Source organism: Canis lupus, chromosome 24 (assembly GCF_011100685.1).
Source record: "Canis lupus familiaris isolate Mischka breed German Shepherd chromosome 24, alternate assembly UU_Cfam_GSD_1.0, whole genome shotgun sequence".
NCBI lineage: Eukaryota > Metazoa > Chordata > Mammalia > Carnivora > Canidae > Canis > Canis lupus.
The window spans coordinates 5,930,763-5,948,926 of record NC_049245.1 but is presented as its reverse complement, the minus strand read 5'-3'; the positions used below and the strand labels follow the sequence as shown (position 1 = coordinate 5,948,926).

The 18,164-nt window shown below is 45.1% G+C and overlaps 1 protein-coding gene across 1 annotated transcript in view; it reads left to right on the top strand.

Annotated features, from left to right (window-relative positions):
• Positions 1 to 18,164, top strand: part of PCSK2 (proprotein convertase subtilisin/kexin type 2) — a 258,591-nt gene that overhangs the window by 208,644 nt on the left and 31,783 nt on the right. Inside the window, exon 8 of the mRNA XM_038571554.1 lies at positions 7,657 to 7,832. Coding sequence (XP_038427482.1) covers positions 7,657 to 7,832 — 176 coding nt within the window. The remainder of the gene's footprint in view (positions 1 to 7,656; positions 7,833 to 18,164) is intronic.

The following is an 18,164-nucleotide window of genomic DNA, read 5'->3' as shown; positions in this document are numbered from 1 at the left end:
AGTTTTTGAATGGATGCTTGTATTGCGATGTATTTCCCCCTTAGGACTGCTTTTGCTGCATCCCAAAGATTTTGAACGGTTGTATCTTCATTCTCATTAGTTTCCATGAATCTTTTTAATTCTTCCTTAATTTCCTGGTTGACCCTTTTATCTTTTAGCAGGATGGTCCTTAACCTCCATGTGTTTGAGGTCCTTCCAAACTTCTTGTTGTGATTTAGTTCTAATTTCAAGGCATTATGGTCCGAGAATATGCAGGGGACAATCCCAATCTTTTGGTATCGGTTCAGACCCGATTTGTGACCCAATATGTGGTCTATTCTGGAGAAAGTTCCATGTGCGCTTGAGAAGAATGTGTATTCGGTTGAGTTTGGATGTAAAGTTCTGTAGATATCTGTGAAATCCATCTGGTCCAGTGTATCATTTAAAGCTCTAGTTTCTTTGGAGATGTTTTGCTTAGAAGACCTATCGAGTATAGAAAGAGCTAGATTGAAGTCACCAAGTATAAGTGTATTATTATCTAAGTATTTCTTCACTTTGGTTAATAATTGATTTATATATTTGGCAGCTCCCACATTCGGAGCATATATATTGAGGATTGTTAAGTCCTCTTGTTGAATAGATCCTTTAAGTATGATATAGTGTCCCTCTTCATCTCTCACTACAGTCTTTGGGGTAAATTTTAGTTTATCTGATATAAGGATGGCTACCCCTGCTTTCTTTTGAGGACCATTCGAATGGTAAATGGTTCTCCAACCTTTTATTTTCAGGCTGTAGGTGTCCTTCTGTCTAAAATGAGTCTCTTGTAGACAGCAAATAGATGGGTCCTGCTTTTTTATCCAGTCTGAAACCCTGCGCCTTTTGATGGGGTCATTAAGCCCGTTCACATTCAGAGTTACTATTGAGAGATATGAGTTTAGTGTCATCATGATATCTATTCAGTCTTTGTTTTTGTGGACTGTTCCACTGAACTTCTTCTTAAAGGGGAATTTTAAGAGTCCCCCTTAAAATTTCTTGCAGAGCTGGTTTGGAGGTCACATATTCTTTTAGTTGCTGCCTGTCTTGGAAGCTCTTTATCTCTCCTTCCATTTTGAATGAGAGCCTTGCTGGATAAAGTATTCTTGGTTGCATGTTCTTCTCCTTTAGGACCCTGAATATATCCTGCCAGCCCTTTCTGGCCTGCCAGGTCTCTGTGGAGAGGTCTGCTGTTACCCTAATGCTCCTGCCCATAAAGGTCAGGGATTTCTTGTCTCTTGCTGCTTTAAGGATCTTCTCCTTATCTTTGGAATTTGCAAGCTTCACAATTAAATGTCGAGGTGTTGAACGGTTTTTATTGATTTTAGGGGGGGATCTCTCTATTTCCTGGATCTGAATGCCTGTTTCCCTTCCCAGATTAGGAAAGTTTTCAGCTAGAATTTGTTCAAATACATATTCTGGCCCTCTGTCCCATTCGGCGCCCTCGGGAACTCCAATTAAACGTAGGTTTTTCTTCCTCAGGCTGTCGTTTATTTCCCTTAATCTATCTTCATGGTCTTTTAGTTGTTTGTCTCTTTTTTCCTCAGTTTCCCTCTTTGCTATCAACTTGTCTTCTATGTCACTCACTCGTTCTTCCACCTCGTTAACCCTCGTCGTTAGGACTTCTAGTTTGGATTGCATCTCATTCAATTGATTTTTAATTTCTGCCTGATTAGCTCTAAATTCTGCAGTCATGAAGTCTCTTGAGTCCTTTATACTTTTTTCTAGAGCCACCAGTAGCTGTATAATAGTGCTTCTGAATTGGCTTTCTGACATTGAATTGTAATCCAGATTTTGTAACTCTGTGGGAGAGAGGACTGTTTCTGATTCTTTCTTTTGAGGTGAGGTTTTCCTTCTAGTCATTTTGCTCAGTGCAGAGTGGCCAAAAGCAAATTGTATTGGGAAAAAGAGAAAAAGAGAGGAGAGAAAGAAGGAAAGAAAAGAGAAAGAGAAAAAAAAAGGGAAGAAAAGAAAAAAAAACGAGAAAAAAAAAAAAGAAGAAAAAGAGAAAGAAAAAGAAAGGAGAAAAAAAGGGGGTGGGGGAAGGAAACAAATCAAAAAGCAAAACAAAACAAAAACAAAAACAAACAAACAAACAAAAAGAACCACAGGGGAGTATCTTCTGATTCTGTGTTCTTTAAGTCCCTTGGCTTCTCCTGGAAGTTGTCCGTCTAGCTGATCTTCTGGGGGAGGGGCCTGCTGTGCTGATTTTCAGGTGTTAGCAGTTGGGGGAGCTGCTGTGCCCCTGCCTGGTGCAGGGCTCAGTGGGGGTTGTTTACCCCCTGAGGCCGCAGGAGGAACAGCCCCAGTGGCGGGGCAGCTCTGGAAACCTGGATTCAGCTCCGGCAGGAACTCCGTCTGCAGGGTCTGGAGGCTCCGGGGCGGGGCCGCTGATGTGCTCAGCTGGGGCAGGAGCGTCCTCGCTGTCCTGGGCCCTCCCGGCCTCTGCCTGTCCCGGGGGAGGCGGGATCCTGGGCTGTGTCCCGGCGTCCTGTGCTCCGGAGCCTGCGCTGGTGGATTCGCGCTCCCGGGCCGCGCAGCCCCCTCCGCGGAGCCGCCGCCCGAGCCCCTCCGAGCTGCTCCTGGAACCGCGCAGCCCCCTCCGCACGGAGCCTCTTCCTCTGCCCGAGCCCCTCCGAGCTGCTCCCGGGGCCGCGCAGCCCCCTCCGCGGAGCCGCCCCCGAGCCCCCCCGAGCTGCTCCGGGTCCCGCCGGGTCCCGCCGTGCGCGCTGCAGCCCTTAGGGAGCTCGGCGCACTCTCCCGGGGCGCAGGTGTCTGTTAGTGTCCCCGGGAGCCCGAGGGCACCCCCGCCCTCCTGGGTCCTGCTCCACCTCCCTGCGAGCCCCTTTCCGCCCGGGAAGGTCGGTGCAGCTCCTGCTCCTCCGGGACGGGGCTCTCCTGTCCTGGGGACACTCGCCCCGGCCTCAGCCCGGCTCCTCGCGGGGCCCCTCCCCCTTGGAGGCCTTTGTTCCTTTATTTCTTTTTCCCCGTCTTCCTACCTTGATAGAAGCGCGAACTCTTCTCACTGTTGCATTCCAGCTGGTCTCTCTTTAAATCTCAGGCCGAATTCATAGATTTTCAGGATAATTTGAAGGTTTTCTAGGTAGTTTGGTGGAGACAGGTGATTTGGAGACCCTACTCTTCCGCCATCTTGCTCCTCCCCCCTCTTTTTGATTTTTAAATCAGTGTTTGACATCTTCAATCAAAGGGACTGAGACAAAAAAATTAAAATTAAAAATATAGTATTGAAAATTTGCAAAACCATCCAAAATGCACAACAAATATAAATAATGAGCCCTTCAAATGATGTTTCTTGAGAGTTTGTTAGATTTATCCTTCTGAGATTATTAAAGCCTTGGGAGATGCTCTCTCTTGTTGCCAATCCCTTTCAGGACTCAACCATTATTGCTGGATGCCTAACACGTTCCCAGTTCTGCTGTGGGTGGTGGGATGCAGCTGTGAGCCAGCCAACAGGTCACCTGTCCTCACACTCACGCTTAAAGGCTAAGAGAAGACACAGATAATGAGCAAAGAAGCACAATAATATCAGATAATAATTGCTTCTATAATCAAAACAAAGCAAGGTGGTAGAGAATAACCAGGCCGAGGACACAAGTAGCAACTTGAGTTGTAGCAGGTTCTTTAGCCCGACACCTGGGCTTCTGCAGAGCTCCTTGGAGCAACCCCAGGTGGCGCCAGTTGGTATTGGCCTTACCTGTCTTCCTTGTTAGGTCAGAGCCCATAGATCTTTGCATTGAGCTTTGGAATGGGATCTCCTTTGTTCAACGATTCTGAAAAAGAGTTTGAAATCCATACTGTTGACCATCATCAAAATACCCTGAAATTTCTCTGCCAGCAATGAATTGACTCCACATATTTGGCCGATAGAGCTCAAAACATTTCAATGAGTTCATATATATTTTATCTGAGTTTTAAAATAAACCAGTGAAAATTGCACATTGGCACAATGATGAACGTATTTTCAGATCCTTCAGATCCTTAGGTCAGCAAGGATTCACTCCTCAGCCTGCAGATTAATATTCATGAGCACAAAAGGGGGTGGTAGGCTACACTGAGGTTTGTGGGCAGATGCAGCATTTCCCTGTGTGGGAGTGTAAGTTGGCCTTTTGTAACGTAAGCAGGGGGTAGAAAAGATTTAGCTCAAATCCCTGGGCCTTACAGCTCTTAGAGAAGGAAGTCATGGAATCCCCATTGGTCATTAGTGTAGTGATCAGGCCTGCATGGTGGGAGGATAGAAATGTTTGTTGTGAGCACTGCGTTTCCCCAGGCCTTTGAATCACACCAGCAGAGGAGAGCATTTTACATCTGTAAAGACTGTAAAGACACAGAGTCCTAGCCCCCCTGGGCTTCCTTCTCTCCCTTTGTGTCTTACCTTTACTCTCTTGCCTTCCCTTTTTCTCTCTTTTTTATCTGTCTCTGTCTTTCCCTGTCTCTCTCTCAATCTCTCTCTCTCTCTCTCTCTCTGTCTCTCTCTGTGTAGCTCCTAAAGCATCCAGGGACAGAGGAGAGAGAAAACCCTTGGGTCACCCTGAGCCTCTGTCTTGGCGACAAATGGTGCAGTGGCTTGCAAAAATGAATACTGTCCTCATTCAGTTAATGTATGCCTCATTCCTCCTGAGCTTAACAAGATTAAAGGAATGTCGGGCGCCTGGCCCCAGAATATGAATGAGAGCCTTGCTTCCAGTCTCTGGCTGCCCCTGCCTCCTTGGACGCTGAAGCAGTCAGATTAATGCACACTGGCTCTGATGTTCTGTGCAGCATAAAGCAAGCCAGGGAGGGCAGGAAGAGGAAAGAGGCAGAGAGACAAAAGCTGCAAAGTGAGAGGGCAAAGGGCGGGGCTGGATGCACCACACTGGCTGGATGAGGAAACGCAATGTTGCCATCAGTGGGCACAAGGGACAGTCCAGGCCTACTCCAGCAGGGTTGAATTTCTCTCACCTTCCAGTCCAAGTCAACTATTCAATTCAGGCCATCTGCACCCTAGACAAGTTCAAGACCATTTGAGTGTCCTTCTTGCAGGCAAGTGAATACCAGCCCAGCTTCCCTGCTCACAAAGTGGGCACAACTTCTTGTCAAAAGAAGCTGCACTATTTGGTTTACTCTGTGATCTGTTGAGCACTGTTGTTGAGTACATTTTTAAAATAAATAAAATACAGGGAGGACAAAAGCAAAATGTGAGGTTTTAACTTCTTATCCCTTATAAAATGAACCATAAAGCTTATCTTCCAAGGGCACTTGGGAGGCTCAGTCAGTTAAACATCTGCTTTCAGCTCAGGTCATCATCCCAGGGTCCTGGGATAAAGCCCCGCATTGGGCTCCCTGCTGTGCGGGGAACCTGCTTCCCTCTCTGCCTCTGCCTGCTGCTCCCCCTGCTTGTGCTCTCTCTCTTTGTCAAATAAATAAAATATTTTCAAAAATCCACAAAAAACAAAATTTAGCTTCCAGAAAGTTCAAACTAAAGATTATGCACATTCTTTTCGAGCTTCTCCCCAAGAGAAAGGATACTGATTATTAGTCAGCAAGAATGGTGACCTGATTTGTGGGTAGAGAAAACCCATAAGTGGAAAACCTTGCATGTTATTATTTGTTATTCTGGACCTGTCATTTCTGTGGGGGGAGGGGGGGGGGATCAACTAAAGTCATGGAACTATGCATCTATTCACCAAATATTTATCAAGCTTAAAATAATGCTGATAACGTAGGACACAAGAAAAGAACAAAAGAGACAAGTGCTCTGTAATCAGAGATTTTGCTGTCTAGTGATGCATGTGTTGACCAAGAAGAACTATAAAGCCACCAAAAGCATTTATTTGGGTCTTAGGGATTGCAATCAGGGAGACACAGAGTGTCTCCAAAGTGTGCTCCAAACTGCAAGCCAGGAGTGTGGGTTTGTACAGGCAAAATCCTATAACTTGTTTTGAAAGAATTAGTGTTGGTACTGAGAGAGTTCAAGGGAGTATCTAAGGCTGGCTCTTCAGCTAACAAATGCTACTTTATCTCGGTTTTAGTCCAGAGTAAAAGGATGTTCTCCAGGAGGTGGTTAAGGTGCAATCAGCAAGTCATAATTGACAAGTCAAAAGTCCATGGTGTTCCAAAGATTGAAATAGGAGATGCACAGAGGCCTTGTTTCCTCAGTGTCCTCCCCACCTATTCTGGATGCCTCTGTTAGCCATGCTTACTTTGGTTTGCGATCTCCTTCCACCAAAGAAACTTCACAGATAAGCAATTATACCAGAAGGCTGAAAGGGTGGTGTTGGAGGGTGTGGGGATGGAGGGTGCGGGGGAATTGGATCCAGAAAGACTGCTGGGGAAATGCCTACTGCACACATAGGTTAATCAGAAGAAGGATGAGCATTGGGAGAATTGTATGCAAACACAAGGGGTGGGCTCCGGACACTGAGGAGGAAGCAGACCCTTAGAGAGAAGGCAGTTTCATGTCAATTTGACAAGTCCTGCAAGAACCTGTCTTATCCTTATTTAAGTGGACTTGCATGCCATGTCAGAGAGTGATGCTCAGGTCATAGTGTCCCTTGACCATGGTAAATAGAGTTAAGAGGTGCCAGGATCCAGGTTTTGACTGTGTAGAGCCCAGTCTCCTCGCTTCATAACTCCCGTGGAAAGAAAGACTTAGGCCAGCTTTTCTAACATTCTAGGCTCTTACCCACGAAAGAGAACTAGCATTCCAAGCAGAGAACAATACAGCCCCAAACAGCAATGTCTGGAGGATAGTAATAGAGGGACAAAGTGCCCATCCCATTGGCTGCTGCTGCATTAACTCTGGAGACACTGGTCACGGACACTCAGAGGGTGATGTGAACTATGGGTGCCCTCAAGTGTGCCCCTGCTGCATCCCTGTGTACAGTTCAGGTTTACTCACAATCAAGGACTGCGGGACCTGGTTCTTTCTTACTATCCCAGCAAGAAGTTACTCCTACAAGTTGTTGGAATAGCACAGACTTGACATAGGTGACGTAGGGGAGAAGGGGGAGGGCGGGGGGCTGTATCATATACTCCATTACTAATACATTTCAGAATGACCCATTCAACATTTCTGTCCTTCCCAAAGCCCCTTCCAGCTGCCAGGCAACCTGGAGTCCTCTTTTCCTGATTCTGCCGGCCTTTGCATTCCTGCCCCTTTCTTTGCCCCCTAATCTCCATGGTTTATTATTAAATATTTAAATCAATTGCATCCCCCCCTACTGTCCTGACAGTGGGTTTATTTCTCCAGCAACACAGCTTCCCTGCATCTGTCAACACCCAGTCACTGAAGGCTGAGCTTCCTCTCAGAAACAGACGTATCAGGGAATCCCTTCAACAAAGGTGGTCTCTCCCCATTAGAAATGCTAGTAAAGTTGGTGGGGGAACAATTTCTTCAAAGGGGTACATAACGTAAGGTGTGCGAGGAGGCCAAAAAGGACGGAGTGGCACAGTCTGTGTTCCTCCTTCATCCTCTGAGGCTGCAGCCCACATGTATCCTGAGGTTGGACTCGAGATTCCAGTGTCCCCTGGGACACCCGGGTGGCAGGCCCTCCACCACACCCAAGACCCGAGCCCTCATCGTCACCCCCCACACACACCTGCCCTGTGTCCACCAAAGTGTCTCCTGCCCACACGGGTCCACAGGTATCCGGATGCTGGACCAGCCATTCATGACGGACATCATCGAGGCCTCGTCCATCAGCCACATGCCTCAGCTGATCGACATCTACAGTGCCAGCTGGGGCCCAACAGACAACGGGAAGACGGTGGACGGGCCCCGCGAGCTCACACTTCAGGCCATGGCCGACGGCGTCAACAAGGTAAGGCCTTTCCTGCGACCACCAGGCCCAGATCCAATGGGGTGGGGCGGGGGCTGCCGGGGGTGGGAGGCATCCAGGGAAGGTGATGAGAATGAGGCAAGGCAGAGGTGGGGCTGTTACCCTGTGCATTAGCTCAGGGCCTCCGAGAGATGGACCCCCAAGCAGGCTTAGCAGTGCAGAATTATTGCAGGGGGCTCCCTTAAAGGGTAAAGAGGAGAAGGCAAGAGGTGCCTTCGGACGGTGATGCCAGCCTGGCCCATGCAAAGGAATGGGGAGGAAGGAGGGTCTCCCTGGGGGCCTGTGCTGGCATTGCCACTGTGCCACACGTCAGCTGGGAGCACCCCCCAGGCAGTGGGGTCTGGGTACAGCAGGGTGGGGGGTCCAGAGGCAGCAGCAGGGTTGCGGCTCCCCTGTGCTCTCATGGCAGGAGTGTGAGCCACGATTTTCTAGGCTGCCCATCCCTGATATTAGCCCAGAAATGGATGGGGCCAAGTAAAAGAGACCAAGGCAGAGTGTCCGAAGGGAGGCCAGCTGGGTCATCAGCCCATGTAAGGAAATAAGTTCCCTCCCTACAGTCTCAGGGCAGAGGTCATCTCTGACAAGACATGAGCCAGGCCCCGTGATCAGAGCCTTCTGAGTTCAGGTCCCACAGGGCACTCAATGTCTGGGTGTATCCGCAAATGACTTACCTCCCTATGCCACTGTTTTTTGCCTGTAAGATGGTGATAATCAGATTTCTCCTGGGATCATTGTAAGGTGTAAATGACATAAATAGGCCAGTGTTGGGCCCTGGGAAGTTCTGCGGGAAGATGTGGTGTTTACCTAGGTCATTATGGACACTTAACCAATCTCCCCAAAACTTTGTGGCATAAAGCACAGTGTTTTAGTAGGCTTGTAGTCTGTGTGGGTGAAGAACTCAGGGCAGAGTGGGGATGGCTGGTCTCAGCTCCCAAGAGTCCTGGGCCTCAGATGGAAGGCTCCAGGCTTGAATTGCCAAACAGTTGTGTCTTCGAGTGCTCTTATGATTGCCTAACTACTCACCATTGGTGCCACAACACCAACCGCCCAGAGTACTTAGTCATTTTGTCTTATTTCGTCTTGTCTTCAAGTGATAGTGATGCCCTTTCCATCAGGGCATGAGCCATAGACATGGGAATCACAGGTCCCAAGATTACAATGGTGTGTAGAGTAAGAATAACCAGATCCTAAGTAAGGGAAAGACAAGTATGTGAGGTTTAGTAGATGGACCTTTGGAAGCACATTTTAGGAATTTTTAGAAAGTTTGCTTCTTGGATTTTAACCAATTTCAAATGGATGAAATGGTTATAGCCATATTTGGATATCTAAACTAGCACTGTTATAAATGAGCTGCAAAATACATCTGTTCTGTTTATGTTTGAGTTATTTACAATCTGTGTGAAATATACATGAACTTACTACTTACACATTTATATCACTAAAGTAGGTATGTGTACGAAACACCCCAAACTCAACAGCTTAGAAAAATAAAAATATTGAAGAAAGAGTGGACAACTGGAGGCTGTTTTTTTTGTTGTTGTTATTTTAAAGTGTTACAAAATGCTAACATTGTGTTTTGTTTTATTTACTGCTTTCACTGTTAAATCCCACAACTTACTCATCTTATAACTGGAAGCTTATACCCTTTGACCTACGCATGGCATCCCCAGTCCTCTTCACCCCTCAGCCCCCGCCCCTCTCAGTTTCTATGAGTCTGACTCTTTTTTAAAGTCCACATATAAGTGATACCATACCATGAAGTATTTGTCTTTCTTTGGCTTATTTCACTTACCATAATGCCCTCTAGGTCCATCCATGTTGTCATAAATAGCAGGATTTCCTTCTTTTTATGGCTGAATAATATTCTACTGTGTGTGGTGGGGGGGAGGTATATGTATATATGTATACCTTTATGCATTCATGCGTTGCTGGGACACTTCAGTTGTTTCCATGTCTTGGCTACTGTGAATAATGCTGCAGTGAACATGGGGGTGCAGATATCTCAAGAAGATAATTTCATTTCCTTCCGATTATCCCAGAAGTGGGATTTGGGAGTCATATGGTAGTTCTGTTTCTAATTTTTTAAGGAACCCCCATACTGTTTTCCACAGTGGCTGCACCAATTTGCATTCCCACCAACAATGCACAGGGGTTCGTCTTTTTCCACGTTTTCACCAACACTTAGCTTTTTGATACTAGTGAAGGCAACTTTTTCTACACATTTCCTGAGGTCAGAAAACATGTGTTTTCCACACCAGCTATCCTTAAAAACTGGCCTAGCACTTAAAAACATGATAGATCAGCTGTTCAATATGTAGTTGTGAAATTAATACGTGAATGAAATTTGATGGGTGACACCTGGTGTTATATGTTGGCAAATCAGACTTCAATAAAAAAAAAGAAATTTAATGGTTGAAAGATTAAAAGTCACATAAAAATCTGTAACTGTAGTGAATATCAGTGATGCCCACCTCCATCTCCTTTATCAAGCTTCAGGTGGGGGGTGGGGAACTCTCAGATGCTGATGACTCCCTTCCCTGGAGAACTGCCCTGGCTGATGGGAGACTTTCATCAGATGGTTATGCCCACACACACACTCGGGGGGCAGCCTACAACAAATGCCTGAGTTGGGGGTGGAAGAGGCCAGCCTGCTTGCCCCAAATAGGGACCACTCTGAGCTATAATTTATGCTCCAGAACCCACAGTGAATCAGGCCAAGGCTTGACTTTACTTGAGAACATATCGTTTTGGGATTCCTTCCACTCCCTCATTGACTGATGTCCCCTGAGTGCTCATTCTCAACACATCTGCTGGGCCCAAGTCCCTAACTTGGACTCTGCTTCTAGTGAACCTACTCTAAGTAAGACATTAGCCCACTGAGGTTCACTCTTTCCCTTGGCTGCCAGGAAGCTCAGAACTAAGTTTGTGTCTAACAATGTAGGGGTTTAGGGGCTGAATTTTCTGCTATCTCATTTTCTCCCCTCTCTTCACCAACCATGGCCTCTAAAATCAGTCCTTAGCTTTTGTTCCCATGTCCTTTTTTGTATTCCTATTGAATCCAAATCTTTGAATACTAGGAAGTATAAAATTTGTAAAAGAATTCATAAAATGAGTTTTGTCTGATTCAGTTAAATTTAGGTGTAAGAAATTTAACTTTGGGATCCTCAAATTGTTTCTTACTTCCACAATGCCTAGTCTTCATGGATTAAACCATCTCATTGGACAAAAATTGACAGAGTCTAGGTCCTAAACAATAGTAAAGAGTAAGTCAAACAAACTGCCACCTCTTAGGGGTGCCTGGGTGGCTCAGTCCATTAAGCATCTGCCTTTGGCTCAGGTCATGATCCCAGGGTCCTGGGATCAAGCCCTGTGTGGGGCTCCCTGGTCAGCAGGGAGTATCCTTCTCCCTTTCCCTCCACCTGCCACCCCTCTTGCTTGTGCTTGCTTGCTCTCTCTCTCTCTCTCTGTCAAATAAATAATACAAACTTAAAATAATAAAGTACCATCCCTCAGAGCAGGTATCAGCCAACCTTGGCCCACAGGCCAGACCCAATGTACTAGCTATCTTTGCAAATAAAGTTTTCTTAGAACACAGCCAGGTTGATCCAGGCCTTTGTGTCTTTGCTACCATGATTTCTCTTCCAGTCATGGCTGTCGTGGTCTCCACATGCAGGGAGGCACCTGGAGCAAGTGATGATGGAATCATCACTCAGAACCACAGGCTCTTCTGCTAGCCTGTTCCCATCTCCACATAGCTTCACTAGACAGCCAGTGTTTCATGAAAGGGGGATGCCTCTGTTGCAGGGATTTTTTTAAAGAATTGACATGAACAAGTTAGAGAGCTGAGCTTGACAGCTGGGATACCCAAGTTCTCACCTCAATCCTGTCCCCTGTTGACCTTCGGACTAGTCACTTGGTTTCTCCATGCCTTACTTTCTTCTTCGTTAAAATAGTCCACGTCAGTGGTTCTCAAAGTGTGGCCACTGGCCCACCTGCAAATTGGTGAGAAATTCAGACCCTCAGCCCCACCCACCAACCCACCTGATGTATCAGAGCTGCGTTTTAACAGGGTCACACTCAAGTTTGAGAGGTGCCACTCTAAATGTTTCTAGAATATGTATCTCATAATCCTAAAATACTAAGACCACAGAACAATGTGGTTTTAAAAATCCCCCAGTGACTAGAAAAGGTCAGTAGAAGTGACTCGTTTTCTGGAAGTAATGGCACTGCACATCCCCATCCAGGTGTTAACCACTGAAGGCATTGATGACTAAGCCAGATACTCTGGTTTGTCTCTGAGCTGTAGGAACAGAAGCCCAGGTAGCTCAACTGATGGGGTTTCTTGTAAGGATGCATGAGGAGGGGCAAGGGCAATGGGATGGATTCAGGCAGGATCTCATACAGGCTGGGACCAGACAAATATTCTGCATCGAACATGACTGCAGGACTGGCCACTGAGTGTGTGGAGATCCCCATGGGATCTGACAGGACTGGGGGCATGGGGAGGGGTAGGAGGTAGTGGTACCACCACATTTCAGTGCCTCAACCCTTAAGAGTTTTTAAGATGAAACATTTGACACACAAACAGGTTGTTTGCTTATTGTTTGTTTGCTTATTGGCAAACAGCCACTGTGTGGCTGGAGAGAAATTGTTGCGCATCCAAGCCCAAGACCAGGTGACAAGTACCCTGGGGAACACTTGGCAGATGTCTTCCTTCCCCAGCAGACATGGATTTCCACTCAGAAGGGTTTTTGACACCCAACACCAAAAGAGAGACATATAGGTGACATCTGCCCTCTGTCTGAATTTACAAAGCACATGGCATTCAATGCAGCACATTCCCGAGTGGCTCCTGTCATTTTCCATGGACTTCTGAACTGTTCCCCACATCTGAAGTCTGAGTATTTCTCTCTTCCATCTGTAGCCTGCCCTGCTGCAACTAGAAAGGCCCTTTCAAGTGTGATTGTTCTGGAAAGCATGCCAACTGTGCCAAAACTTAAAGAGAAAAATTGTTATGACTTGTCTTTAGATGACAGCATGTAAATATTTTAGAAAGTGAAGTGAGTATGATGAAAAATACATGATTTCTCATTCGACTTTCCCCCAAGCTATGGGAATGGTTCTTTTCTTGTTTCAAGGTGACATTTTTTTTTAGACAGAATCATAGAGTCTCGTGCATGATGATGTATTATACTTGAGCAAAGATCTCCTCTCAGTTATCTGATCAGCTCTAAAGGAAAGTCCATTTTGGAAAGGTAGTGTCCACCTAAACGAAGGAGTCAGATAATTACCTAGTACACAAGGGTAGGTCTTACGCTTGTCTTTGAATTTTAGCATCATGCTAAGTCAGTTTTGTTTGGCCAACATAGCAATGATAAAGGAAAAGGAGGCTGAGGGACCTTTTGGGGGATGTGCTGTTTTCCCCAAACCCCATCACTCCTAATTGACTTCTATTTCGCACACAAATATCACCTACCTGGCTCCTTGCAGATTTGAGTTTGCATATTCATTTTTTCAGTGAATACTTAAGGGAACCAGCAAGAAGCAGAGGAGAAAAGAGGGAAGGAATCTTTTTTCCCTTTATTTGTTTTTTCCTCTTTATAGTCTACTGCTGACCATACAATAAAAACATTGTTCACATTTTATATGGAAAGTAGGTGACAGTCATAGACCACTGAATTGTGAGATATCCAATAACTGATTTCTTTCTTAGTTTGGGATCCTGTAAAATCCTTGTCCTGAGACAAGGATTAAGTTCAGGCATTTGCTTTGGGAGGGAATACCAGTAGTGAAAGGGGCCAGTGAAGGGGGTGCGTTATCAAGCCACTACCACTGTGAACAACTAGAGCTTAATCCCACTGGGAAACTGGAAAACTATACAGAACACGCACTGGAGTTATCCCTCCTGGTAGCAAGGGAGCTGGGGTAAAAGTCAGTGTCTACGGAAATGCCGCAGCACTTCCCAGGGGCAGGCGTGCAGAACAGACTCTTGGGAGAAACCCCTTCTACAAAGAGAGGACTGTGGTGGCATTTGGAAATCCCCAGCACATGGAAGGTCCAAGGGATGTGGGCTTGCACCCACTTCCACCTGCTACAATCTCCAGAGTGCAGTTTGATGAAACCCAGTCTTAGGCTTAGGGTCTTCACTGGCTGGCTCATAAAGGACCAGTATTTGTTGGTCAGAAAGATGCAGCTGTTGCAGAGACTAATGGAGTAACAGAGCCCAGAAGTTGTGGGACCACAGCGTCTCATGTTGCCCTGACAACCAGAAGAGAGAAATCAGGCAACACTAGAGGGCCTTGAAAGTGACAGTTGATTCATGAACTTCCTTCCACATCTTGAGAAAGTGCAGCTACCCAGGGCAACCCTGGTCGTCTGTGGCTGGCTCTGATGGCTATACCCCAACCTCTTATTAATCATGGCTTGGGGATGCTACTGAAAGGAATATCTCAGGAATATTTAAAGACAAGGCTACAGAAAAATCCTCGGAGGCACAGGTGAGACAGAGCATTGATTGTTTATCAGGCAGTCCCTGGGGGACTGAGAAGGGCAGAGGCACAGATCCCAGATCTTTGGGCTGGAATGTACTAAAGAAGGATCACTCGCAAAACAGTGGCCTCAAAGGCACCATGTGGGCAAGAGTGGCGGAGGGCTGACAGGGAGAGAGTGATGAATTGGGTATTGGTGAAGCGAAGCTCTGGTACAGCCTGCTGAAATTTAACCGGAGCAGTGGGTCTGATCCAGTGGCAGTAAGTGCCGGGGCCTCTGGCAGGCAGTGGATACCTCCTGCCAAGGAGCTCTCAGGAACACCCCATGAGCCCTGACTTATGCTCTGAAACCAAGCAGAGGTTCACAATGGAGCAGGAGCTACCAAAGTGTGGATTCTGCGATCCAGTCTCTGAAACAATTATTGCAGTTACAGTCCCTCCTTTCACTTGTAATAAAGAAATTGGTGACTTTGGAGTGATCCGTCTTAAGTGCTGGCCAGCCTTAGGTGGGATGGCCAACCATCTTGGTTTCCCATTGTGAGCACTGAAAGTCCACCTCCAAGGAACTCCCCAGTCCCAGGCAAACTTTGACACTTGGCTGCTCGCCCTGTGGCCTAACTGGCAGTGGTGACTTACCCAAACCCCATGAAAATCCCAATCAGTTTAAGGGATTGACATGAATGAAAACCCTTCACCAACTACCATAATATCAGAAAGGCTAATCATGGTGTGTTTGGATCCTGCTAGAAATGAGACAGGATTGCATAAGAGTCTTTCCTCCAACGTGTATACACGGCAAAACAGGTAGTAATTAGAGGCAACTATAGTAGGTGCCACTAAATGTGGTTTGCCTTCAGTGAAAGATTTAAACAGAAGCCAAGGGCAACCGTACCATCCTCTGTGTGGCTTTTCTGGAGATTGGGACACCCCCAGCATGCTCTTGAACTCCTGTGGAACTTGGGACACGAGGCAGATGCTGTGATCCTGGTGACTGGGCTGCATTGGCACAGCTGCAGCGCACAGCTCCAGCCAGCCGTGGCGTCCTGCCCACCAGCCAGCCAGCTTCTCACTGCTCCTCTGCTTGAGGCCCTGCAAGGCACCACGGAAGTGTGCTCCCCAGTGTGAGCCTGGCCCCAGACTGTGAGGAATTGATGCCCCAGGAGCAACCTCCCAGCTGCATTGTCCTGGTGGGACGTTCACAGGGGTTCTCCAGAGGGATCAACCCCAGCTCCCACAGGGGAAACCTGCTCATCAGCTCACACTTGATTGGCTTTTCATGTTCTTCTGTCCCAAACGTATGCTTCCTGAGATCAGATCTCCCCAAATTACCTACTGCTCCCTGGTCCTTGTCTCAGCAACTGGTTTTGAAGGAACATAGACTGGGACCAGCCCCTTTCTCCCGTAGGCAGAGCAATTAGCTCTCTGAAAGTAAGCCTAGCTTCTTATAGGAGGATCCATTCCCCTGCTGTCCCCATTTAAGGAGCTTTGTGAACTCCCCACCACTTCCAACACTGAGTACAGAAAAGAATAGTAGTGACAAATAATGAAAATATTAAATAACTGTATCAAAATATAATTCAATCACTGTAATTGTGACAGAGAGGGACTTTCTAAGCATAAAAGCAAAGGGAAAATATTTACCAAAACTGAGTAATAAATATTACTACATAAAATCTTTCAAAATTTTTGCAAGTCTGGTCATTGTTAAAGCTCAGCAATGGACCCATGGGGATTCATTACAGTATTCACTTCATTTTTATTGTGCTTAACATTATTCAGATTAAAAGGTTTTTATTCATCCTTAAAAATAAAAAGCAATTCAGTAGGTGGATAAGTTGTCAAGAGTAAGAATACACATTTCAGGAAAAATGAAAACAGCAGCTGCTCTAATATTATACAGATGGCTACTTGAAAATTCCAGGGACTGCACTACACAGAGACTTTTTTTTAAGGCAAATCTGATATAACACAGATGGTAGCCAAGGTGATGAACTGTATCAGTTAGGAGAGGCTATGTTATGCCATGATAACAAAAAGCCCCCCAAAGTTCAGAAGCTTCAAACCACAAAAGTTTATTTCTCTTTCAGCTGCACCTCACCTGGTCAGTAGGGAGCTCTGCTTGTCACAATCTCTCAGAGAACATAGATTACATCTGGGACATTGCTAGTCCTTGTGCAGATGGAGGTGGGGGGGGGGGTGTTCTGCAGCATCTGTCACTGACTAGTAAATGGTTCAGCCTAGAAATCACACTATGATCCACCACTCCCACTCAGAATTCATTGATTAAAATGGTTTGTGAGACCCCACCCAACCATGAAGGGATCATGGACCCAAACTGTGGACAGCTAGAAATATGACACATAGCACCAGTGACCACCACAGTGAGCCCAGAAAAACGCTAAGTGACTGAAAAGGTAACCAGTCACCTAGTGAGGACAACACAAATGTCAAAGGTGTTTGTGAGTAGTTTGAGTGAAATTGTGCAGAAAGGCAATATTTGTAAATCAATACATTGTTTTATGTGGTAGTTAAAATATGTATTTGCAAAAAATAATAGATTTATGCAATGTAGTGGGAAATCTTCTGCAAGTCAAAATGCAATATATAAAAGAAAAGATTGGGTAAATATATATGTAATACAAATGACAGGAATTTGGCTAAGGTCCTTAATTTAGAAAGAGCTCTAACAAATCAATAAAAGAAATGAAAGAAAAACATAGGCAAAGGATATTATCTTTGGGGCTTGGGGCTTTGCTGGGCTGTTCATAAAGCAACAAAAAAAATGAGCAATAAGGATGCAAAAAGATCAACTCAACTGGTCATGGAAAAATATATAACGCAAAATAACAAGGTTCCATTTTGGCCCACTGAATTGGCAAACTAGTTTTTTAAATGTATGATTCTAAACCTTGACCTACAGAGGCTGATTGTGGAATTCTTACACACTACTGGTAAAAAAATAAATTATTAACAAGCTTTGAGCAGTAGTATAGCAATATGGATCAAGAATCTTCAAACATTCATTCCTTTTGCTCTAAATTCCCCATTTTAGAAATTTCTGCCTGGAGTGCCTGGGTGGCTCAGTTAGTTGAGCATTTGATTCTTGGGATCATGAGATTGAGACCCGCATCAGGCTCCACACTCAGTGCCTCTCCCTCTCCCTCCCCATTATGTCCCTCCTTCCGCTCATACTTACTCTCTCTCAAATAAATAAATAAATAAATAAATAAATAAATAAATAAATAAAATCTTCAAAACAAAAAAAAAAAAAAAGGAAAGAAATTCTGCTTAAGGAAATAAACAGAAATACAAAGACACATATTTTAAAATGATGTTCATCACAGAACTTTAAAACTTAGAAACAGCCTTCCACATATGTCTAAGAAAAGGAGTAAATAAATTATGTAATGGCTATTTAATAAGACTAATAAAAATTATAGTGTAGAGGAATATTTAATTACATCAGGAAATGTTAATAATATAATAGTGAAAATACATTTGAAGCAGGGCCACAAAAGTGGGTATATTTTATGATCCTAATTTCATTCTTAAACCTGTCTTTATACTTTGCATTTATATATTAAACTGGCAGGAACCCACAACATATCACCAGGGATTTTCTATTCATGGAATATTATAAAGGATTTTTATTTTCCTCTTCAGGGTCTATATTTCAATTATTCTACAATAAATACAATTTTTGCAATAAAAAATGCAATAAATTTTTTTAAAAGTATGTCAATGTTGTATTAAAATGTCAAGATGAGTGGAGAAAAAAAAATTAGTATAACTGAGTGTTTAGGAAGAGGCAAGCTATTGTCTCCCT